Here is a 25,458-nt window from a genome sequence, read left to right on the forward strand (position 1 = left end):
TGCAGGAGACAAGGGTTTGATCCCTGGTCTGGGAGGATTCCACAGGCTGCGGAGCAACTGGGCCCGTGTGCTCCAACTATTGAGCCTGTGCGCTAGAGCCCACAAGCCGCAACTACTGAAGTCTAAGCGCCCTAGGGCCTGTGTTCTACAGCAAGAGAAGCCACTGCAGCGAGAGGCCCAAGCGCTGCAAGTAAGAAAAGCCCGCACAGCAATGAAGACCCAGCAAAGCCAAAAATAACTAAATAAGCAAATAAAAATATATTCAAAAAGAAGGCAACATAACACCCATTTTAGAGATGACAAGACTGAGGCCCAGAGAGGCTTAGAAATTTGTCTTAGGTCACACTGAGCCAACAAAAACTACATCAAGGATGCAAACCCTGACGAAGGCCTTTCTACCCTTCCAGCCACCAGAAAACCCTCTGTCCCTGTTCTGCTCTCTTGTTTGAAACTCGTTCCCTGTTTTACATGATGAAACAGAACCAGAGACACGAAGTTGCTCTGGTGTGCTATTTTTTTCCTAAAGTACAAGGAGATAAATAGCCATTTACATTTTTAAAAAAACGTTGATCTGTGTACTATTTAAATCTGCACACAGCTAGCCGTTTTTATAGAGTGGAAATTCCTGGGGCATCTCGCCTCTGGGTCTGCGGGGGCGGGGAGGCACCCATCCCCCAAGGCTCCCCAGGGTCCAGGGAGCAGGAGTCTGAGTTGATGGCACGCTCTCTGGGGTGTCAGGGCCAGCATACCTATGTTTGGGCAGATGCCCGGGGAGGCTCCTAGTGGGCTGGTTCCCGTTTCTCACCCAGGAAATGTTGGAGGAAAGATACAAGTTCCCCAGCAAAGGACGAAGCCCCCTCCCTCCTTCTCCCTCGCTGTACCTGCCACAGCCGTCCACCCTCCCTTTCCACCCAAAGACCTGGCCGGGTTCCCACTTCTGCCTCCTGTGAGGGAGGCCAGATGCAGGAGACAGAGGAGGGGGGACCCAGTCCAGGCCAAGAGGTTGTCCTGACGTGTTTATATTTACAGGAGGATGAAAACCAGAGATGCGAGGAAACTTTAGGGGCTGTGGCAGAGGAAGACGGGGTTGGTAGAGGTTGTCCAGACACCCGGGACGGGATGGGAGTGACTTCAGGAAGGCGGCTGGGGAAGTCAGAGGAGAATCAGGGGAACCCGGACCAGCCGGGCCAGAGGGGTGGGTTTTTTGGATAGAGACTGAAGGAGAGGTACCCTGGTGTATGAAAGGCACAGGGAGGAAGTGGCAGACAGAGAAGGAGCAGCCAGGCAGGTTGGGGAAACCAGAGCAGTGGGTGCAGGAACTTCCCTGGTGTTCCAGTGGTTGAGACGCAATGCTTTCCACTGCAGGGGGCATGGGTTCGATCCCTGGTCGGGGAACTAAGATCCCACATGCCACACAGAGCAGCCAAAAAAAAAAAAAAGAAAACAGATTAGTGGGTGTAAAGGAGAAATTCAAGAGAGGAGACCATGGAAAATATGGCCAGGGCTCCAGAAGCCAGTCAGAGAATTGTTGTATGATCTAGCAACCCCGCTTCTACAGATCTACCCAAAAGAGGTAAATATGGAGACTCAGACATTTATACACCTCGGACACGACTGAGCGACTGACTTGAACTGAACTGAACTGATTCATAGCAGCAAAATCCACAAGAGCTAAAAGGTGGAAGCCACTCAATTGTCCATCAAAGACCAAATAGATAAACAAAATGCAGTTTTGCTTATATCCACGCAGTGTGGTTCCATCCATACAATGAAATGTTATCCTTCCTTAAGAAGAAAGGAAACTGTGACCTGTGCTAGAACACGGATGAACTTGAAAACATTAAGCTAAGTGAAATAAACTAGACACAAGACGACAAACACTGTACGATCCCACTTAAACAAGGTGCTTAGAATAGGCAGGCGGCCAAAGCCTTATGGGAAGAACCCTGATGCTGGGAAAGACTGAGGGCAGGCAGAGAAGGGGACGGCAGAGGATGAGATGATTGGATGGCATCATTGACTCAAAGGACATGAGTTTGAGCAAACCCAGGGAGATAGTGAAAGACAGGGAAGCCTGGCGTGCTGCAGTCCCTGGGGTCACAGAGAATCAGACATAACTTAGCGACTGAACAACAGCAGAGAATAGGCAAATCCAATGAGACACAGTAGAGTCGAGGTGACTAGAAGCTGGAGGAGGTAACAATAAGCAGTTACTATTTACTGGGTACAAACCCTTCTGCTGCTGCTGCTAGGTTGCTTCAGTCGTGTCGGAGTCTGTGCGACCCCACAGACGGCAGCCCACCAGGCTCCCCTGTCCCTGGAATGCTCTAGGCAAGAATGCTGGAGTGGGTTGCCATTTCCTTCTCCAATACATGAAAGTGAAAAGTGAAAGTGAAGTCGCTCAGTCGTGTCCGACTCTTAGCGACACCATGGACTGCAACCTACCAGGCTCCTCCATCCATGGGATTTTCCAGGCAAGAGTACTGGAGTGGGGTGCCATTGCCTTCTCCGACAAACCCTCCTTAGGGGGAGATGAAAAAAAGTTTATCTGGAGATGGAGAGTGATGATGATTACATATCGAGTAAATGTAGTTTATGCCACAGAGTTGTACACAAAATTGTTACAATGGTGAATTCTGTTATATTTTTGTTGCTATTGTTCAGTCACTAAGTTGTGTCTGACTCTTTGAGACCCCATGGACTGTAACCCGCCAGGCTTCCCTGGCCATGGGATTTCCCAGACAAGAATGCTGGAGTGGGTTGCCGTTTCTTCCTCCAGGGGATCTTCCTGACCCCCCCCCCCCAGTCTCCTGCATTGGCAGGTGGATTCTTTACCACTGAGCTGCCAGGGAAGCCCCATTTATATTTTACTATAAGGCATCAAAACTGTAGAGTTCCAAGTGGGGAAGGTCAGAGAAAAAGCCAGACCCTAGTTCTTCCAACCTCATTCAAGACAGGTATGGACACTGCTACCTGCCTCCCACCAGCCAAGATCCCCAGCCAACCAAATGCCTGGCTCTTGGCTGGCAAGTATTTCCTCTTTCTCTTTTAAAAATTTTGGTTATATATTTATTGCTTGTTTTGGGCTATGCTGAGTCTTCATTGCTGCACATGTGCTTTCTCTATTTGCAGCGAGCAGGGGCTATTCACTAGTTGTGTGCATGGGTTTCTCATTATGGTGGCTTCTCTTGTTGCAGAGTGTGGGCTCTAGACTGCGTGGGCTCAGTAGTAATGACACTCAGGCTGAGGTGGCCCACACCATGTGGGGTCTTCCCAGACCAGGGATTGAACCCATGTTCCCTGCATTGGCGGGTAGATTCTTATCCAATGGACCACCGGGGCAGTCCAGGTATTTTCCACTTTCAATTGGCTGCTTCTCTGAAAATTCCCCTCACCAAGCATTAGTAGGGACCTCCCTGTTCCCCCTTTCCTAGTAAAGACTGCCCACGACCGGCCAAATGGCCCATGGATAGGTAGGCTTGCAAAATTGAGCAAATAAAATTACAGGATGCCCAGTTAGAACTGATTGCCAAATATTGCAATGTTTGTAATCTATTTACACTAGAAAAAAAAAAAGTCGTTTATCTGAAATTCGAATTTCACTGGGTGTCCAGTATTTTATCTGGCAATTCTATCCTGGGAGCCTCTTGTAGAAACCATCAAGGGTGGCAGGTCTGCTCAGTGGGCCCTTTAGGCCACCAATCGGGACAGTCCATCAAGGACTGCCTGAGCTCACATAGATGCCTAAGGCCACATCTCAGGATTGGTTTTGCCTGTAGCATGGGGGGCGGACCACCCACCTACCCACCAAACCCTGTCTGAGGACAGCGTCACAACAGTCTGGAAAGGAATAGTGCTTATCCTGCAGACCCTGACAGCCCAGAGGAGGGACACCTTATTTAGATTGGAAGAGTCAGAAAGGCAGCCTGGAGGGCATGCCCAAGGTGGGTTTTGAAGGAGGAATAGGAGTTCACCAGACTGCCTCTGGATGGCCTAGGAGAAGAGATTCTCCAGGGAAAGGAAAAAACAGGTGCCCTGGCTGGGAAGAAAAAAAAAAGGGGGATGAATGACAGGGAGAGGAGAGGGCAAAGAAAAGACTAGGAAAAGAAATAGAGGAGGAAGTAGAGCAAGAAAGAGCATAGAGCTTGGATCCAGACAGATCCCACAGAGTTTGAGTCTGGCTCTGCCATTTACCAACTGTGTGACCCGAGGCTGCACAGTCCTTTCTCCTCCCTGAGCCTCAGCCTCCTGATCTGGGAAGTGGGACAACAACACCCCCTGGTAAGAGCTGCAATGGGATTAAGAATAAGGCCCTTGAATAACTGTTGGGGAGGCAACTGGTTGGTGCTTTGGTGGATGTGGCGTTATCATCTACCTCTATGTATTTTTAGAGTCTAACAGCTGCCTCCTGGGTGGGTGGGAACGTGAGGCTGCAGAGGGGCTGGAAGCAGGAGGCGGTGGACCCAGGAGCCCTTTGTAAATACCGGGCTGAGGAGGGAGGGGAAGGTATCGGAAGGGATTTAGGAGCTCAAAGGTTCCAAGCTACTCTCTGGTACAATGGAGCGGAGGGCTGGAAATAGGGTGAGGTGAGCGAAGTGCAGAGTCCAATACTGTCATGTCTTAATTTTTAAAAATTATTTATTTATGTATTTATTTTTAGCTATGCTGGGTCTTGGTCGCTGCACACAGGTTTTCTCTAGTTGTGGCGACAGGGGTTACTCTCTAGTTGCAGTACACAGGCTTCTCATTGCGGTGGCCTGTTGTTGCAGAGAATGGGCTCTAGGGCACACAGGCTTCAATAACTGCAGCACGTTGGCTCAGTAGCTGTGGCTCAAGGGCTCGAGAGCACAGGCTCGGTAGTTGTGGCGCACAGGCTTAGTTGCTCTGAGGCATGTGGGATCCTCCTGGATCAGGGATTGAACCTGTGTCTCCTGCATTGGCAGGCGGATTCTTTACCTCTGAGCCACCATGGAAGCCCCGCCTTTTAAAAAAATTTTGGCCCCAGCACACAGCATGTGGGATCTTAGTTCCTAGACCAGCAGTGAAAGCGCCAAGTCCTAACCACTGGACCATCAGGGAAGTCCCTGTCATGTCGTAACACTTTGATGATTTGTTCATCATGGAACTCTGCACTATATTGAAGTCTGTTGGGTTTTTTGTTACTGTTGTATTAGGGGCTTCCCTGGTGGTCCTTAGGGCTTCTTCCCTGAGGCTCAGACAGTAAAGAATCTGCCCACAATGCGGGAGACCCTGCTTTGATCCCTGGGTTGGGAAGATCCCCTGGAGAAGGAAATGGCTACCACTCCAACATTCTTGCCTGGAGAATCCCACGGACAGAGGAGCCTGGTAGGCTACAGTCCATGGGATTGCAGAGAGTTGGACACGACTGAATTACTTACACTTAGTGGTGGTCCAGTGGTTAAGACTGCATTACCACTACAACGGCACCAGTTCGATCCCTGGTGGGGGAAGTTTCCCATGCCATGAGGTGTGGCCAAACAAAAAAAGAAAGGAAAAAGAAAAAATGAAAATTACAAACTTAAAAAAAAAAGTGTGAAAATACGCTTTTCTTGATCTCTGAGTTTGGGGGTACCCCCTACAATTTTGTGCCCGAGGTGGCTTCCTCACTTGCTCCACTCTCATCCTGGCTTGGGAGGGAGACTTAGGGTCTAGGAGACCCCTAAGGGCAGCCCTGGGGAAAGCCTAGGAGCCACAATACTGCCTGAAATTCAGCCAGTAGCATCAAGGATACTGCGTGCAGTTCAGTTCAGTTGCTCAGTCGTGTCCGACTCTTTGTGACCCCGTGGACTGCAGCACTCCAGGCTTCCCTATCCATCACCAACTCCCAGAGTTTGCTCAAACTCACATCCATCAAGTTGGTGAAGCCATCCAACCATCTCATCCTCTGCTGTCCCCTTCTCCTCCTGCCTTCAATCTTTCCCAGCATCAGGGTCTTTTCCAATGAATCAGTTCTTTGCATCAGGTGGCCAAATTATGGAGTACGGCACTTGTACAAATTGCATTCACACACATGATCTTATAAGAGGCTTAAAGCAAGCTGGGTGAGCCGGCAGACAGAGGAGAGAGGACAGAGGACAGGATTTACGTGGCCTGTTTCATAAGATGATCAGACAGAAACTCAACAATGGAGGTCGAGTCGGGGCCAGTAGCCCTAATTTCCAACCCCTTTTCTGAGGACTAAGGCCTTGAAGGCCTGCACTGAGGGGACCACCCTCATTCTACCCCACCTGCCAAGAGCTGGGCCCAGAGCCCAGGTTGGATAAGTAGGGGATGGTGTGGAGGGTCTGGATGTGGGGGTCTTCGCTGCCTGTGGGTCAAGGCCTTTTCCGCATCTGTCTCCAGGAGGATGGAATCCCAGGGCTGCTCGGCGGTAGCGAGAGTTCAGAGGACCTCAGCCTGGATTTGGGGGCCCTTCAGGGCAGTGAGTATCTCCAGGACCTGGGCCTCGAAGTCCTTTCACACAGCCAGCCTGGGGGAGCCAGAGACAGTGGCCCCCCTAGTGAAGAAGCCCGAGGAGAAACGCCCCGAGGAGAAACGCCCCTCTCCAGCGCTGCGAGGTCCCAGGGCCTTGCTCGGAGACGCAGCTGGGAGAGGTCAAGGAGCTGCTCTGAGAGCCGGCAGAGGTCAGCCGCCCACTGCGCCGCCGCCTTCCGGGACACACCTTCCAGGGCGGCCACACGCTGCTCCTCACCCCCCACCACCACCTCTGGGTCACCTAGCTCAAGGGCCACCAGAGGTGTCTGTGCTATCAGAGGCAGCCCCAGAGACCCCCTCCGGAGGTGCACACATGCGTGTGGGCACATGCATCTGTGTGCACGGGTGAGCAAGCACACGCTGAAGGAGCGTCTGCCAGGTCAACCTGGAGGCTGCATGAAGCCGGCAGGCACGCTTGGACCCAGATGAGCACACCTGGCCTTGCACACGGGGGCTACATGCCCACACACAGGCATGCACCCTCCTCCTGCTCAAACCCAGAGACGCCTAAATGTGTCCCTTGCATATGTGAGCACAGAACCACAGAGGCACTTCTGTTCGAAACACAGATAGGTGCTTGGCACCACCCACACAGTGCAGGGGCAGCCTGAAACAGTGGAGTGCTTTAGCTGTGGGCCCTCCTCAACTCTCCCCCCACCCCTCTTTCTCCCTCCACCCCTCACATGCTTGTGTGCTCAGTCACTTCAGCTGTGTCTGGCTCTTCTGCAACCCCATGGACTGTAGACCACCAGTCTCCTCTGTCCATGGGATTCTCCGGGCAAGAACGTTGGAGTGGGTTGCCATGTCCTCCTCCAGGGGATCTTCCCGACCCAGGGACTGAAACCCAGTCTTTTATGTCTCTTGCATTAGTAGGCAGATCCTTTACCATTGCACCACCTGGGAAGCCCCCACCCCTCACAGTTTTCCCCAAATATTCATCTAGTCTGTGTAAAAAGAGCAGTGGACCTGTGATGCAAATGGAACTTCAGCATCAACTCCTCTAGCCAGGTTTCCTGTCCACCCCCCTGGTGCTGGGAGATCTGGAACACTGTCTGTGCCCTGCCCCCATCACAGGACCACCCAAGGGTTCCCCCCAGCCCCTGTGCTTCGAATGCTGGAGCTGGGGCGACAGCCCAGTGGTAGAGACCTGACTCCCTCTTGATCTTCACCAGGCTCAGCATCGAATCCTCAGCTGTGAATGAGGGGCCCTTTCTGCCTCGGACACTGGCCAGCCTCGCTCTGAACCTGCCAGGAGAGGGCCTGCAGGCCTGGACCCAAGGGTGTCTGCCTGGGGGTGGAACCCCCGCAGAGCAACCAAGCAAGGTTGGTGCAACCCCCAACCACCCCAGTTAATAACACAACTATGCGCCCAGCAGCTGCCTCTGTGGGACCCTGGGGTGCCTTACACATAGCTGGGGGGACCAACCCATCATGGCAGGTGTCACCCATGACAGAGAAGTCGCTGGGTCCTAAGACTTCAGACCAAGCCTGAAGGTCCTTTGCTGGCCTGAGATCCTTGGCTGTAAGCGCCATCCCCTGGGCTAGGGAACTCAGGCTTGTCGCTGAATCTTTGCAGCTGGGTGGAAGCCCTGTCTGTGACTGAACTTTGCAACGGAGAAGAACTCATCTCAGGTCTGGGATTTTAGCCCAAAGCTGGAGAATGTACACTCGGAGCTGAAGCTTCCACCTGGGGCATCTCTGCCCTTGACCATGACTGGGTGGGGAGTTTCTGGCCATGGCTGGAATTTGTGGTTCAAAATTCCAGAACTCCAGCCCACAGCTGGGGGGTGGTCCTTGGCTGGTACGGTCCTTGGCTCCAGCCCTCGGCTGCTGTGGAGACCCATCCCTACTCCTGTGCCCCAAGGCTGAGGGTAGCCCCTGTCTGCAGCTGGAGGTGGGGGACCCTCAACCCAGGGAAACTGCCTGCAGCCCAGGCTGCCTCCGGGCTTAGCGAGATGCTTATTCCCTGCAGGAATGTGACAGCCCCGAGAAAAGAGTGAGGTCACGGTCTGTTCCTGTGTCCTTCGATGAGATCAGCTCCCTGGAAATCTTTCCAGCTTTGGAAGTGCCACCTCCAGCTGTTCAAGGTAGCCCAGCCTGGGGGTTTCCTTCATTCAAACAAGTGGGGTAGGGGGTTTCTGCTGGAGGGTCCCCTGGTTGGGGCTAGTGGAGGAGGCTTAGGATCCCCTCGGCAGGAATTGGGCAGAATGCTGGGGGAGGGGTGACATGGCTCCTCCATCATCTGCCCTTCCCCCTCACCCTCCCAGGGGACTCTCAAGCCAAGGTGGGCACAATATTGGAATGACCTCCAAGACTCTCTTCCTCCTCTGATTCTGTGTCTTTCTTTGTCTCCTTCTTTTTCTCTGAATCTCTATCTGAAGAGCTTGTGTTCCTCTGGTATCAGAAAGACCTACAGGCCAAACCAGAAGCTACCACTTTCTTTTTCTTTTTATAAAAATTTTTATTTATTAATTTATTTTTTGGCTGCACTGGGTCTTCATGCTGTGTGCAGGATTTCTCTAGTTGCAGCAAGCAGGGGCTACTCTTCAGTGCGGTGCATGGGCTTCTCATTGTAGCGGCTTCTCCTGTTGTGGAGCACAGGCTCTAGGGTGCACAGACTTTAGCAGTTCTGGCACGTGGCTCGAGGGTTCTAGAACACAGGCTCAGTAGATGTGGCACACGAGGCATTCCGAGGCATGTGGAATCTTCCCAGAATCTCCCCTGCATTGGCAGGCAGATTCTTAACCACTGTACCACCAGGGAAGTCCAGGAATTTACCACTTTCTAGCAAGTCTCTGAACCTCCTCCACTTTGTCGCTAAGAAAGACAATCAGAGTATCTTCTTAGTGTCACTTTGAGAGTCCACTGACCTAATATGTGTAAAGCGTTTCGCCCTTTGTGAGCTCATGACACACCCGGGACGCTTCCATCCCTGGCTGTCTGTCCTGTTTACAACTCTCCCTCGCCCCGAGGATGGCAAGCCCCATCTGGACCGGCTCCAGGTCTACAGGGGTGCGTTCAGGAGTTGTATGCCAGGCTGGTCCTGCCCCAGGGCACCTTTCACACCTATGTCTCCTGGGGTGGGGGCTGCTTCCAGGCCTGGACCCCCCGGTGCTGGAGTGCATGGAAAAGGATCATGTGGAGCCGAATCATGTGTGAGTGTCTGACCCTTAGGTGGGGGAGGGACCCCCAGGACAGCCAAGGGGGTCAAGGTTTGGGGAAGAGGGATGCAGGGATGTAGCATTGTTGCCCATAAAAGTGAGCAGGGCCAGCCACTGCTGCTGCTGCTAAGTCGCTTCAGTCGTGTCCGATTCTGTGTGACCCCATAGGTGGCAGCCCACCAGGCTCCTCCGTCCCTGGGATTCTCCAGGCAAGAACACTGGAGTGGGTTGCCATTTCCTTCTCCAATGCATGAAAGTGAAAAGTGAAAGTGCAGTCGCTCAGTCGTGTCCAACTCTAGCGACCCCATGGACTGCAACCCACCAGGCTCCTCCGTCCATGGGATTTTCCAGGCAAAAGTACTGGAGTGGGGTGCCATTGCCTTCTCTGAGGGCCAGCCACAGTCCCCCTCTAATAACCTCAGTCTCCTCTCCCACACCAACTTTCTCCCGGCACCTCAGAAGGTTCTCGACAGTATCAGGAGAGGGTTTGGGCCTTCCAGTTAAGGGTTGCATCAGGACCAGGGCCGGGTCAGGCATTCACAGCTCGTTTGGGGGAATGTCTGTCATTGGGGGCAACTGTGGACTATTTTTATCCAACCCCCCCGCTCAGGTTGATTGTCCAGCAGGTGCTTGAAGAACTCCGACAGTACCATGGGTGAGTGGATAGGGGGCCAGGTGTGGGGGAACAGGTGTGTGAGACAGATGTAGAAGACAGGTGTAGGGGGACGGTGGACAGGGATGGGGGACGCAAGCAGGGAACGGATATGGGAAGACAGGTGTGGGGACAGGTGGAAGAGTGGACGGGTAGAGGGGACATGTGTGAGGATGGGGAGGAATGGGAGGAAAATGAGGACTGGAGAGGTGGGAGGAGGCACAGGTGTGGGGAAGGACAGGACACAGGAGCAAGCTGCCGCTAGCCACGCTGTACCTTTGCACAAATGGGAAAAGGCGGCCCTTTCCCAAAATGCTGCCGTCTGTTGGAAAAATCTTCCCAACATGTTAACTTTGTTTGACCAAGACCTGTTACTACCCTCTGCTGGAAAACCCATCACAATGACCATGTATCCAAGCCCACACGTGGAGGGATGACAGGATCCCTGGTCATGGGCTGCACACCTGTCCACAGGAGCCCTGGGAGAGAGGGGACAGATGAGGGGGCCGCTAGGGGTCAGGGGAAGGGCTGCCGACCCTGTTGTCTGTCCCCTTTGACCTTGCAGGGCCCGGCAGAGGGCTCGATTGTCGGTCTGCCCCGGAGGAGCAGCTTCGAACCTCACCTGGTTTGAGTTCTTGTCTGAGTGAGTACTGAGCTGTGGGCGGGGCAGGCACTGAATTGAGAGGGCAGGGACCTGAGATGGGATGAGGGGTTGGGGCCCCATCCTCTTACTGGAATCACCAGAGAAACAGTGGGGGTGGCAGGGGGCTCCTCATACTCCCTGGCAGGGCAGGGGAAGACTTCTCAGAAGAGGTGACAGCTTGAGCTGGTTTCCAATGGAAAAGTAGGAGTTTGCCGGTATGCTGAGATGAGATGGGGAAAAGAATTGGGTGCCTTCCACAGGAAAGGTGTCGGGGTGGGGCTGGAAGGAGGGGAGGGGAGTCAGCAAAGGCCAGATTGCTGCTGGGAAGCAGAAGTCCACAGCTCTGTGGTGACCAGTGATGGTGAGCACCATCAAGGGTGCAGACCAGAGGCATGGAATCTCCCTCCAGGGACTCGATTCTGCAGGGGTTGGGGTTCTTTGTATTATATGTATTATAATAAATACATGCAATGACTTAATATGTTATTTATTAAATGAGAGTACGCTGATCATCCAGAAGAGGTAAGATCTAAGGCTTGAGTGTTGGGTGGGAAGAGGGCAGGGGGATTTGAGAGACATCCCATGGGAAGAATGGACAGAGTTTCAGGCTGATAAGATAGGAAGGGGGTGTGAATCAGAGGAAGGAGGCAGAGATGGACAAGGTCCATCAAGGTACCTCAAGCTTGAGACCATGTCACTTTCCCCTAGGCAAACCCAGTCCCCAAGTCTGCTGGAACTTTGCAAACCTCCATAAATGTTGTGTGTGTGTGTGTGTGTGTGTCTGTGTTCAGTCACTCAGTCGGGTCTGACTCTTTGAGACCCTGTAGACTGTAGCCTGCCAGGCTTCTCTGTCCATGGGATTTTTCCAGGCAAGAACATTAGAGTGGTTTGCCATTCTCCTCTCAAGGGGATCTCTCTGATCAAGGGATCAAATCTGGGTCTTCTGCTTGGCAGGTGGATTCTTTACCACTGAGCCACCTGGGAAGCCCTATATATGAATATGAAAGTGAAAGTGTTAGTTGCTCAATCGTGTTTGACTCTTTGCAACCCCATGGACTGTAGCCCACAAGGATCCTCTGTCCGTGGAATTCTCTAGGCACGAATACTGGAGTCGGTTGCCATGCCCTTCTCCAGGAGATCTTTCCGACCCAGGGGTCAAACCTGGGTCTCCCAAATTGCAGCAGATTCTTTTACCATCTGAGCCACCAGGGAAGCTCTCTCTCTATATATATATATACGATATATGATAGATATCTATATCTATCTCTCTATATATACATCTATATATTATACATACTATATCTGTATGCAAACTATAGTATATACATACTATACCTATATATATGTCTGTATATATATACAATTGCATTCATTGCTTGTTGCTGCACAGGCTTTTCTCTAGTTGAGGTGCTCGGGCGTCTCACTGCGGTGGCTTCTCGTGTTGTGGAGCGTGGGCTCTAGGTGCTTGAGCTTCAGTCACTGTGCCTCCCAGGCTCTATAGCACAGGTTCAGTAGTTGTGGCACACCAGCTTCGTTGCCCCACAGCATGTGAGATCTTGCCAGACCAGGAATTGAACCTGTATCTCTTGCATTGGCAAGCAGATTCTTACCCACTGTGCCACCAGGGAAGCCCAGTAAATGTGTTTTGAGTGAATAAGTGAGTGAGAGGAGAGAGAGAGTTCAGGACCACAGCAAGGGTGGAACAGGATAGAGGGGCCTCAGGTAGATTCCAGGTGGATCCCAGGAGTGACATGCAGAACTGGCCAGAAGGGCCTTTTGGGTCTGCTGTAACCCTCCTCACCAAACTCTCCACCCCTTAGGAGTGAGGACAGCATGGGGAAGACGGAGAGAAGCGACAGGGGCACCAAGGTGAAACGCAGCCTGAGCTCCCTGCGAAATCGAGTCACCAGGCAGAAGGAGAAGGTCAGAGGGCTGGGCCAGGGGTTGGGGGGACCCTCTCTGCCTTCTCCAGCTTGCCAGGATGTCCCTGGTCCCAGAGCCCTGTGATTCCAAGTGGGAAGGGACACACAGGGCATTCTAAGGTCCACCTCTGTCCCCAACAGGGGAAGACCCCAGTGCATCAGAAGGACAAAGGTCAGGATGCGCGAGAGAGGAAAGAATGTATCAACGGGCACCAGCTGGCTCGAGGAAACTTCTCTGGCCACTCCAGCTGCCCTATGTGCGGCAAACCTTTTCTGAGCTCTGGTGAGTCCGGTGGCCTAGCCCGTCGCCCTGGATGGCAGCCACTTTCTCTGCCTTACTTCCCTTAAATTGCTCCCATGGCCTCCTTCCATCTTTGCATCCTCCCTTTCCAGCTCAGGCCAACCATGGCTTGCTGGAGGTCACCAGGAATCCATCCCTAAGAGCAGGGGTATTTGGTTAGCTTGGACTGCCCCACACAAGTTCCTTTTTTTTTAAAGTGCTTATTAATTCATTTATGGGGCTGCACCAGATCTTAGGTCCAGCACGCAGTATCTTCAATCTTCGTTTCAGCATGCAGGATATTTAGTTGTGGCATGTGAACTCTCAGTTGCAACATGTGGGATCTAGTTCCCTGACCGGGGATGGAACCCAGGTCCCCTGCCATGGGAGTGCAGAGTGTTAGTCACTGGACCACCAGGGAAGTTTGGGACTCCCAGATTCCCTTTAAGTTTTCGCTTTCGTTGTTGGCAAAATCCAGACTCAGGCAGTGTATTAGTTAGCTACAATCTGGCTGGTTTAAACCACAGAAATGCATTGTCTCAGAGTTCTGGAGAAGTTCAAGATCGAGGTGTCAGCTCCCTCTACAGGTGCTGGGAAGGGGTCCATCCCAAGTGTCTTTCCTGGCTTCCGGAAGTCCAATGGTTTGTGCCAGAAGAACTATGGTCTTCATGTGGCATTTTCCCCACACTCATGTTCATGCCTCAAATCCCCCTTTGCCTGAGGATTAGGGGCCAACCCTAACTCAGTATGACCTCACTGAACTAAATACATTAGCTAATAAGGCCACCTTATGATGCCCTGATGGGGCTTCCCTGGCGGCTCAGTGGTAAAGAATTGCCTGCCAATGCAGGAGAACTGGGTTCGATCCCTGGAGGAGGAAATGGTAACTCACTCCAGTATATTTGCCTGGAGAATTCCATGGACAGTGGAGCCCTGAAGGCTATAGTCTGTAGGGTCGCAAAGAGTCAGACATGATTTAGCAACTTAGCATGCACGCAGGCATGATGTAGTGAAAGGGGTGAGGTCTGTAATATATGAATTGGAGGGAGAGAGAGAGGAGGAGGCAGGATCAGCCCATTAACAGGCAATTTCCTGCCTCCCAGAACAGTCTCTGCTCAGGAAAACATTTTGTTTGTTTTGTTTAGTCGCTAAGCCATGTACGGACTCTTTAGTGACCCCATGACTACAGCCTGCCAAGCTCCTCATCCATGGGATTTCCCAGTGCCATTTCCTTCTCCAGGGGATCTTCCCAACCCAGGGATTGAACCTGTGTCTCCCACATTGACAGGCAGATTTTTTTTTTTTTACCACTGGGAAACCCAACACAGAAATCAGGAAAAAGTATTGGGTTCCAAAGGCCTTGGAGGGAGATGACTCTGGTCTTTTATGAGATTTAGAACTTTGCTTTTTTTGACAAGGGGCAGAGAGGAGGCACTGGCAACTGCATGCTAGTTGCAAATTCCGGCTGCTGCAGGGTTCCTCCACCTTGGCCCTATTGCTCTTTGAGGCCTGGTCATTCTTTGTTGAGGGAGGGGAGGGCTGTTTTGTGCACTGCAGGATACTGAGCAGCATCCCTTGCCTCCACCCACTAGATGCTGTTAACACCTGCCCCATGAGTCATGTCAGCCAAAAATGTCTCTAGATGTGGCCAAATGTCCCCTGGGGGCTAGGATTGCCCAGGTGAGAATCAGTGGGCGAGTACAACAGAGAATTGGCCCCAGGGTGGGCCATACAGTGACAGCGGTCCCTCCATCCTGGGGGCAGGTGCCTCCTCAAGACCTGAGCCACAGGTTTTGCTTTTCTGCCTTGCTTGGCCCCACACGTGGGCATTTTCCTTCTTCCTCATTCCTCCCGTTTTCCGGAGTAGTTTTTGCTGGCGGCGGGCCTGTTGGCTGCTGCAGTCAGGAGTGGACCCATTTGGAGCTTTCTCTCCAAAGATATCCAACCTGCTTTCTGACCCTGTGAACGCTCTCCAGCAGAAGCCACCCAGGCTTTGCAAAGTCTTCAGCATCTTAAAGTCCTTTTAAGCAGCAGGTACGTGCTAAATTTGCTTTAGTAGTGTCTGACTCTTTGTGACCCCATGGACTGTAGCCCGCCAGGCTCCTCTGTCTATGGGATTCTCCAGGCAAGAATACTGGAGTGGGTTGCCATGCCCTCCTCCAGGGAATCTTCCTGACCAGCAAGTGACTTCTTGTTTCTGCTGACTTCCTTATCTCTTCATCTGGGAGGGGTGGGGGTGAGGTCTGCTGGATACTGGAACCTCCCTGGAAGGCCACGATCAAGCCCTGAGGGGCTCTATCTCAGGCAGCAAATTCAAGGTGCAGGTGGGAAGTTGGCAGAAGGAAGGGTGAGGGCAGAGATCCAGAACTGAGCCAGTACTGATCCAGTAGAGAAATGTATCCATGTTGATGCAGAGTTGAGTATTTTTAAATAAATACACAGATATATTCAAACTACTGCACAATTGCAGTCATCTCACACATTAGCAAAGTAATGCTCAAAATTCTCCAAGCCAACAGTGCGTGAACCATGAACTTCCAGATGTTCAAGCTGGATTTAGAAAAGGCAGAGGAACCAGAGATCAAATTGCCAACATCTGTTGAATCACAGAAAAAGCTAGAGAATTCCAGAAAAACATCTACTTCTGTTTCATTGACTATGCTAAAGCCTTTGACTGTGTAGATCACAACAAACTGTGGAAAATTCTTCAAGAGATGGGAATACCAGACCACCTTACCTGCCTCCTGCGAAACCTGTATGCAAGTCAAGAAGCAATAGTTAGAACTGGACATGGAACAATGGACTGGTTCAAAATTGGGAAAGGAGTACATTAAGGCTGTATATTGTCATATTGCTTATTTAACTTATATGTAGAGTACATCATATGAAATGCTGGGCTGGATGAAGCACAAGCTGGAATCAAGATTGCCAGGAGAAATATCAATAACCTCAAATATGCAGATAACACCATCCTTATGGAAGAAAGTGAAGAGGAATTAAAGGGCCTGTTGATGAAGGTGAAAGAGGACAGTGAAAGTTGGCTTAGAACTCAACATTCAGAAAACTAAGATCACGGCATCTGGTCCCATCTCTTCACGACAAATAGATGCAGAAACAATGGAAACAGTGACAGACTTTATTCTCTTGGGCTCCAAAATCACTATGGACAGTGACTGCAGCCATGAAATTAAAAGACACTTGCTCCTTGGAAGAAAAGCAATGACAAACATAGACAGTGTATTAAAAAGCAGACATTATTTTCCCCAGAAAGGTCCATATAGTCAACGCTATGGTTTTTCCAGTAGTCATGTACAGATGTAAGAGCTGGGCAATAAAAAGGCTGAGTGCTAAAGAACTGATGCCTTCAAAATGAGGTGCTGGAGAAGACTCTTGGAGTCCCTTGGACAGCAAGGAGATCAAACCAGTCAATACTAAAGGAAATCCTGAATATTCATTGGAAGGACTAAAGCTGAAGCTGAAGCCCCAATGCCTGATGCAAAGAAAAAACACCCTGATGCTGGGAAAGATTGAAGGCAGGAGAAGGGGATGATAGAGGATGAGATGGTTGGATGGCATCACTGACTCAATGGACATGAGTTTGAGCAGACTCATGTTAGAGTTGAGATGGTGAATGGTTAATGTTAATGGTTAAAGTTGAGATGGTGAAGGACAGGGAAGCCTGGCGTGCAACAGTCCATGGGGTGGCAAAGAGTTGGATATGAATGCGTGACTGAACAACAACAAAGGCAAAATTTTATATTTTAAAAGAAAATTAAATTACAGAAGAGCAAAAGTCTAATATGCCAAAGACACTTTGTTTGATGCACTTAATGTCAATAATTGGAGCACTTTTTAAGGCTTTTTTCCTACAAAAAAAAAACGGCATCGATAATGGCTCTGTACAATAATATTTAAAATAGTAGGAAGATGAAAACATCTTCATACCATATTTTGGCAAACAGTTCTAAAGACAGCAAACACGCACTCAGTGGATTTTCCTTTGCTTTAAAATGAGCTACCAGTAATTCTAAACCAAGCAAAAATGCATTGTTCCTGGATGGAATATAAGCACTCATACTCGAAAAAATGTTTTGCAATGAGTTCTTGGCTTCTGTGAAAATCCCAAAATAGCAAAGGAGAGATTAGAGTTTATCTTCAGATTCTATGACTGGCTTCCAACAATCTTTTATCAGTAGATTTACAGGCAAAATACTAGACGCTCAGGATCAGATTCCATTCCTTGATGTAAGGATGGAACTCTGTGGATTGCTGTCCTTGGCTAGCATAAACCAGCAAATAACCACGTGTAGAATAAAATGCAAGACAGGCAGAAGGGGTAGCTTAATGGTTTTTTGTTGTTGTTGTTGCAGGAAAAAAAGAATCCATGCTAATACTATGGTGAAACCAATGCTTACTTAGGGATTTTACCATTAGAGTAAGACTAAAGATCAGACTTCAAAGAGACCAGATCTGTAACTTGGAAGTGAAGTGTTTTGCTGCATTTTGGCAATAGACTCTAACTTGGAGTATTCTCAGTTGCTTCAGTCGTGTCTCTTTGCGACCCCATGACTGAACCCCAGCTCCTCTGTCCGTGGAATTCTCCAGGCAAGAATACTGGAACAGGTTGCCATTTCCTCCTACAGAGGATCTTCCCAACCCAGGGATCGAACCTGGGTCTCCTACATTGCAGACAGATTCTTTACCACTGAGCCACCTGGGGGAGCAACTTAGAGTATACAACTATCTATTTGAGGACTCTCCTACCCCTCCAGTGAGGGGCAGACCCCTGTCCTCCTGGAAACTTTTCATTTTAGATTTACAGAAAAGTGCAGAGAGAGCTCCCATATACACTTCACCTAGTTTTCCCTCATGTTAATGTCTTGTTGTTCAGTCACTAACTCGTGTCTGACTCTTTACCACCCCATGGGCTGCACTACGCCAGGCTTCCCTGTCCGCCATCTCCCGGAGTCCGCTCAAACTCATGTCCATTGAGTCAGTGATGCCATCCAACCATCTCATCCTCTGTTGGTGCCCTTCTCCTCCTGCCCTCAATCTTTCCCAGCATCAGGGTCTTTTCCAGTGAGTCAGCTCTTGGCATCACGTGGCCAAAGTATTGGAGCTTCAGCTTCAGCATCGGTGCTTCCAGTGTATATTCAGGGTTGATTTCCTTTAGGATTGACTGATTTGATCTCCTTGCTGTCCAAGGGACTCTCAACAGGACCTCGATACATTTGTCACAACTTAGGAACTAACATTGGTCCAGTACTATTAACTCAATTCTGGATTCTATTCAGATTTCACCAGGTTTGGTTTGGTTCTTTCATTAGTATTCTCCTTGTTTCAGGATCCAATTCAGATACTACATTCTCTTCAATCGTCCTGTCTTCCTAGTCTCTCTGGTCTGTGAGGGTTTCTCTGTCTCGTCTTACTATTCATGACCTTGACAATCCAGAGAAATGCTAGCCAGGTGTCTTGTACGAGGTCCATTAATCTGGGCTTGCCTGATGTTTTGGGGGAGGTTGTTATCATTATTGGTTTTGGGGTTTTGATGGGTTTGTTTTTTGCCATGCCTCTCAGCTTGTGGGATCTTAGCTCCCCAATCAGGGCTCGAACCCATGTCCTCAGTAGGGAAAGTACGGATTCTTAACCACTGGACGCCCAGAGAATTCCCATGTCTTATGTTTTCTTTTTTAATTGTGAAGGCAATGGCACCCCACTCCAGTACTCTTGCCTGGAAAATCCCATGGACGGAGGAGCCTGGTAGGCTGCAGTCCATGGGGTCGCTAAGAGTCGGACACGACTGAGCGACTTCACTTTCACTTTTCTCTTTCATGCATTGGTGAAGGAAATGGCAACCCACTCCAGTATTCTTGCCTGGAGAATCCCAGGGATGCCAGAGCCTGGTGGGCTGCCGTCTATGGGGTCGCACAGAGTCGGACACGACTGAATCGACTTAGCATAGCATAGCATAGCATAGCATTAGTCGCTCAGTCATGTCTGACTCTTTGCAACTCCATGGACTGTAGCCCGCCAAGGTCCCCTGTTCATGGGAATTCTCTAGACAAGACTATTAGAGTAGGTTGCCATGTCCTCCTCCAGGGGATCTTCTTAACCCAGGGATCAAACCCAGGTCTCCCGCATTGCAGGCGGGTTTTGTTTTTTTTACCATCTGAGCTACCAGGGAAGCCCTTTTTAAAAATTTATTTATTATTTGTTTTTGGCTGCACTGGGTCTGTGTTGCAGGGCATGGGCCTCTCGTTGCGGTGGCTTCTCTTGTTGCAGAGCACACGCTCTAGGTTCTCAGGCTTCAGTATTTGCAGCACGGGGCGCAGTTGTGTCACATGGGCTTAGCTGTCCCGCAGTATGTGGAATCTTCCCAGACCAGGGATCAAACCTGTGTCCCCTGCATTGGCAGGTGAATTCTTTCCCACGGCACCATCAAGGAAGTCCTGGTGTTTTCTTAAAATTGTAGAGGGGCTATGGGTTTGGGGAACCTTTATGCCTCATCAGATAAGGGGGTAAGTGCTATCGACATGACATCCTTGAGAATATTAATCTTTATCACCGGGGTATGGTTAACAACTGCCAGGTTGCTATTTTTCCCGTTTCTCTTCTCTATTCTCTAGAAGCAGGTCACTCAATCCAGCCTACTCTCAGGATGGCAGGAGTCAAATTCCATGTTCTGGAGACAATATTTGACTTTCAGGACAACCCTTTGAGATCAAGGGAGACTGGAGTTCATGTCACAGAAATGATGAGCACTCAACATGGTGCCGGGTACATACGGGCAATGGTAGCACCTATTGTCATCGTCATTTGGCAATATCTCTCTTTTTACATTGTAGTGTTTATTTATAGGCTGTACTGGGTCTTCATTGCTTTGAGTGGACTTCCTCCAGTTGTGGCAAATCGGGGCTACTCTCTAGTTGTGGCAAATGGGGGCTACTCTCTTAATTGCGGTGCATGGGCTTCTCACTGCAGTAGCTTCTCTTGTTACGGAGCACAGGCTCTAAGGCAGGTGGGCTTCAGTAGTTGTGGCACACAGGTTTATTTGCTCCATGGCATGTGGGATCTTCCTGGACCAGGGATTGAATCTGTGTCCCCTGCATTGACAGGATTCTCAGAGCACTGGACCACCAGGGAAGTCCTAGTGCTAGCTCTTGTTATGGAGGCAAAGCTAGCCTTTTAGTCACAGACCCTAACCCTAGGCTCTGACCACAGCCCCACACCTGTCTAAGGGAGCAACGTGAGGCCAGAACACCTGTGTCTCACTCCAGCAGGCTGAGAGCAGGCACCACCCAGGTGTAAGTCGCCACAAGCTTACCTCCCATCACAGATATTCAAAGCTAGATGTGACTGACTGTCCCCTTAAGGAAACAGCCCCACTGTAAGTTGAACAGAACAGGAAGTGAATCATGTTCCAGGTAATTAGTGTCTCCAGGGTAAAGCTGAGATGCTTTCCCAGTGACCAGCTCCGCTGGTGGAGTGCCATTCCTGATAGTCCTGTTCCTAGCCTTGACCTTTGGGGCCCCTCCGTGGTCTGACCCCACCTAGCCCTCCACCCTTCTCTGCCACTACTCAACCCCCAAGATCCCCTCGCCCGGCCACCCTGAAGTCTCGTGGCTACTCGTGCCGGTCACATGTGCCTTGCTCATTCAGTGCTCTTCCTGGAACTCCTTCCACCACCTAACTCTTACTCATTCTCTAAGACAAAGAGCAAGGCCACCTCCCCCAGGAAGCCTGCATGGGGTGACTTTAAAGCCTGCATGAGGTGACTTTAAATTCCAATGGCTGTCAGCCAAGGGCCACTGTGTCCCCCCTGAAGAACATTTAGCAATGTCTGCAGACATTATGGTCTTCCCAGGTGGCTCAGACAGTAAAGAATCTGCCTGCAACTCAGGAGACCTGGGTTCGATCCCTGGGTCAGGAAGATTCCCTGGAGAAGGGCATGGCAACCCACTCCAGTATTCTTGCCTGGAGAATCCCATGGACAGAGGACTTTCATGCACTGAAGGAAACTGGTGGGGCTACAGTTCATAGGGTCGCAGACTCCACTGAGTGACTGAGCACAAGCATGAACTGTCATTAGTAGCAAAACTGAGAAACACAGATCCTTAGCTCTTGGCAGAGTCCCTGGCCCATGATAAGGACTCAGTAAAAGCAGGAAATGGTTAGATGGATAAGAGGAAGACAAGAGATGCCTCTTCTTTCTGACAGGCCCCTTGAAAGGGTTTAGGGGAGAACTTTGTCAACCTGAAGGTAACAAAGGGAGCTCTAGATATAAGGATCATGCCACTCTTCCTGCTTAAAATCTTTCAGTGACTCCCCACTGCCTTTGGGATAAAGTCCAAAAGTTATGGGCATTCAGAGTGATCATTTACAGATCCATCGAGACCTCAAAAGTACCTGTGTCTGGGCTTCTGACCTCAACTGGGGTGGGTGTCTGATGACCTCCACTGGGGTGGGATTCTTGCACTTTTGGACCCTCCAACTCCCTAGACATGTTCCCTCTCCTGATCATGAAGTCTGGATTTAAACCGAAGGCAGGTCACTTGGGGACTCTGCCACCCAGGTTCTAAATTGAGAGCTGTCAAACACAGATTGTGTGTGGCTTTATTATTATTTATTTGGCTGCACCAGGTCTTGGTTGAGGCACGTGGGATCTTTCAGTTGCAGCATGCAGGACTTTTAGTTCAGCATTCAAACTCTTAGTTGTGGCATGTGGGATCTAGTTCCCTGACCAGGGATTAAACCCAGACCCCTCGCATTGGGAGCATGGAGTCTTTGCCACTGGATCACTAGGGACATCCTGATTGTGTGTGTTTTGAAGTAAGATTATTTGGGGGCGATCTTGACCTGGTTGACTAGCTTCAACCTTAGGTGAAAGCTCTTTGGCTCCTCTCCTCGTTCCTACCCACCCTCTTCACCTATGGAGGGCCTGGATTAGACAAATCTCAGAACTGGGGTGGCTGATGGTATTTGAGGGGATGCTGGCACATGGAGGGGCATCTGGCATGTCTATAGGTGTCTGAAAACACCTCTGTGGGGGTGTCCAGCATGTGTTTCATCCTCTGAACACCCCTTTGGGGGTTTCTAATAGCATCTGTGTTGGAGGGAATCTAGAAGTTTCCATGTGGGGCTTTGATATATTCCAGAGTGTCTGAAAGCCTGTTTGTGGGTAGTTGATGGCTACTGGATGAAGGTGTCCAGTACTTTTGAGATATTTGGCATGTTTTTCAGATTCTGAATAGTTTGGGGGTATTTAAGGGACCTACTGCTGCTGCTAAGTTGCTCCAGTCATATCCGACTCTGTGCAACACCATAGACGGCAGCCCACTAGGCTCCCATGTCCCTGGGATTCTCCAGGCAAGAACACTGGAGTGGGTTGCCATTTCCTTCAATGCATGAAAGAGAAAAGTGAAAGTGAAGTCGCTCAGTCTTGTCCAACTCTTAGCGACCCCAAGGACTGCAGCCTACCAGGCTCCTCCGTCCATGGGATTTTCTGGGCAAGAGTACTGGAGTGGGTTGCCCTTGCCTTCTCCGTGAGAAGGGATCTACAAGGGGTGTCTATTTTCCCATGCCTGAAAGTGAGTTTTGAGTATCTGATGGTAACTGCCTGGGTTTCTGAAATGTGTTTGGGGTATCCGGTGGTATCTATGTTGCAGTGTCTGGGATCACCTGAGAGATAAATAACTCATGTTTTCAAGACTTGTAAATTTTCACTTCCTGTAACCTAGGATGCCACTTCTTCACAGGAGACAGACCTGTTCTCTCCATTTCTTGCATCCTCCCCTCTCAAACTTCTCTCCCCCGGGGTTAATCCCCCTTTGATGTCCCCAGGCTTCCACTGTACCCCACTTTCTGCCTCTAGATACCCCTAACTCCCCAAGTCGCCCCCCGCCCAGCCCTGCTATCCTCTACCAGGAAACCCCTCCCAGACCTGCTAATTACCCACGTCCCCGATGACTCCACAAAACTTCCCTCAACCCCAATAATCTCTCCTTAAGATTCCTTCTAAGCGCCTCCCAGTCCCGCGAATACCTCGGGGCCCCACTGACCGCCTCCCCCCAAACGGCTCCCAACCCCGCTGATTTCCTCTCATGACCTCCCTCCCCTAGACGCCCCTCTGCCCGACTGACCCGCCCCTCAAGGATCGCCCTCACCCTCCTCGAAAGTACCTTTCAGTCCCTTCGCCTTGCCTAAGCTCGAGCTAAAGACCCCTGCCTGCATCACCAGGATGAGCCTTAATGTCCCAGGTTCGTGCGACCCACCGACCCTCGAGTCACGCCCCCTTCCGGGTCCACACCCTCTGATCCGCCCTTGGGGGCGAGGCCGCGCGTGCGCATCTCACCCCCGTGGCTTCCCGCTTCCGGCTCCGAGCCGAGGGCAGCCGTGGACCCCGGGAGGCCGGGCGGCAGCAGCGGCGGGGAAGCTAACGGAGCTGCGGGCGGCGAGTGACCTGCGGCGGACTGAGGTGAGGGCGGCGGGGCAGGTCTGAGGAGAACGAGGCTCGGGAGGAGGCCTCGGGCCCCACGAAGGCGTCGTCGGTTCCCGCGGGTGGCCTCGGGCGCAGGACCCCCGAGGCTGCCTCGGCTTCGGGGCCGGCCCCCGTGGGCTCGTCCAAACTGGTGGGTGGATCCTGCAGTGCAGGCTGTCCCTTCCGTGCATGCAGGCTCTGTTTGGAGAAGGCACAGTTCAGACGATGCCCGCCGGCTCCGGCCGAGCCCCAGCCCTTGGGCAGTGCAACCTCCCTGGTTCAACAGGGAGAGGACTCGGCGTCCGGGATCTGGAGCTCCCGGGGCAGGACCTGAGATGTGGTGATAACTCAGCACTGGGGGACTTGAAGCCCCCGAGCATCGCTCACTCCGTGGAGCCCACGTCCTCCTGCCAGTTGATCGTTAGGGTCACAAAATCATAGGAAGTGTGTGTGCTTTGGGTCTTTAGTTCTCCCTCCAGTTTCTTTCTTGTGGGAGAATTTAGATGGTGCGGTGCAGGAATCAGAGGCCCTTGGTCCTTGCATGGTTTATTGTAGCTGTCTTCTCCTCCTCTCTTCTACCTGGTTCTCTGTTGAGATCGAAGTGGTAGAAGAGATGGCTGGCCCAGGGGATCAAAAGCGTTGGCGAAGTTTTACCTCGGAAATGAAGAACACAACTTTTCTTCCTTTTGTCTCCGTTTGGGGGAGAGTGGAACTCCAGCCAGGATCGTAGACGGGCAGGTCTCTTCTTGTTGACTAGAGAAAGTTCAGGACAGGTGAACAGCCCTATGGCCAAGGGCGATGTGGGGATGGTTTTGCAGGTATCCGGGTGAATGATTAATTCTGGAGTTGTATGGAGAAGTGTCAAGAGCACAGGCTTAAGTGTCAAATCACATCTGGGTTCTTCTGGTCCCAGTTTCCACCACTTAAGTCACAGTCTCCCCATCTTTAAACCCAGAATGAGGATCAGTTGTGGATTTGATGAGGTAATACATGTAAGGTGGGAAGCACAGCCCCTGGCATATGGTGAATGCTCAATAAATGTTATATATTCTGTGCATGTGGTATGCCCCCAGGTCTGTATTTTAATTTTTTATTTTTACTGAAATATAGTTGATTACAATGTTGTTTTACTTTCAAGTGTACAGCAGAGTGATTCAGTGATACATATATATATTTGTTGTTGGTTAGTCACTAACTTGTGTCCGACTCTGTGACCCTATGGACTGTAGCCTACCAGGCTCCTCTGTCCATAGGATTTCCCAGGCAAGAATACTGGAGTGGGTTGCCGTTTCCTTCTCAAGGGGATCTTCTCAACCCAGGGATCAAATGTGCATCTCCTGCATTTCAGGCAGATTCTTCACTGCTGAGCTACCGGGGATTCCATATATACAAATATATTCCCATATATGTATATTCCTATATGTATATATACACACATATATACATTCTTTTTCATACTCTCTTCTGTTATAGTTTTTTACACGATAGTTCCCTGTGCTATACAGTAGATCCTTGCTGTTTACCTGTTTTATATATAAACAGGTAAACAACAGGTGTGTGTATGTTAATCCCAAATTCTTAATTTATCTTCCTGCCATCCCCTTTGGTAACCCTAAGTTTGTTTTCTATGTCTGTGAGTCTATTTCTGTTTTGTAGTTACATTCATTCGTATCATTTCTTTAGATTCCACCTGTAAATGATACCATATGATATTTGTCTTTCTCTGACTGACTTCATTTAATACTCTAGGTCCATCCATATTGCTGCAAATGGCATTATTTCTTTTTTCTTTTTTTTTTTAAATCTCAGGCCCATATTTTTCAGTCGA

General features: G+C 50.5%; 1 protein-coding gene across 6 annotated transcripts in view; it reads left to right on the forward strand.

Moving 5' to 3' along the window:
- ARHGEF18 (Rho/Rac guanine nucleotide exchange factor 18) overlaps positions 1 to 25,458 on the forward strand; it is a 101,015-nt gene that overhangs the window by 23,604 nt on the left and 51,953 nt on the right. For 5 of the 6 annotated variants that reach the window (XM_061422259.1, XM_061422258.1, XM_061422262.1 and 2 more), the window contains 8 exons: positions 6,364 to 6,644; positions 7,668 to 7,818; positions 8,468 to 8,582; positions 9,593 to 9,650; positions 10,267 to 10,311; positions 10,874 to 10,951; positions 12,772 to 12,874; positions 13,015 to 13,156. In XM_061422259.1, the coding sequence (XP_061278243.1) occupies positions 6,364 to 6,644; positions 7,668 to 7,818; positions 8,468 to 8,582; positions 9,593 to 9,650; positions 10,267 to 10,311; positions 10,874 to 10,951; positions 12,772 to 12,874; positions 13,015 to 13,156 (973 nt within the window). Of the gene's footprint in view, positions 1 to 6,363; positions 6,645 to 7,667; positions 7,819 to 8,467; positions 8,583 to 9,592; positions 9,651 to 10,266; positions 10,312 to 10,873; positions 10,952 to 12,771; positions 12,875 to 13,014; positions 13,157 to 19,089; positions 23,628 to 25,458 lie in introns of those variants that run through there. The other variant, XM_061422263.1, reaches the window with a different exon arrangement.

The sequence above is a fragment of the Bos javanicus genome, chromosome 7 (assembly GCF_032452875.1).
Source record: "Bos javanicus breed banteng chromosome 7, ARS-OSU_banteng_1.0, whole genome shotgun sequence".
NCBI lineage: Eukaryota > Metazoa > Chordata > Mammalia > Artiodactyla > Bovidae > Bos > Bos javanicus.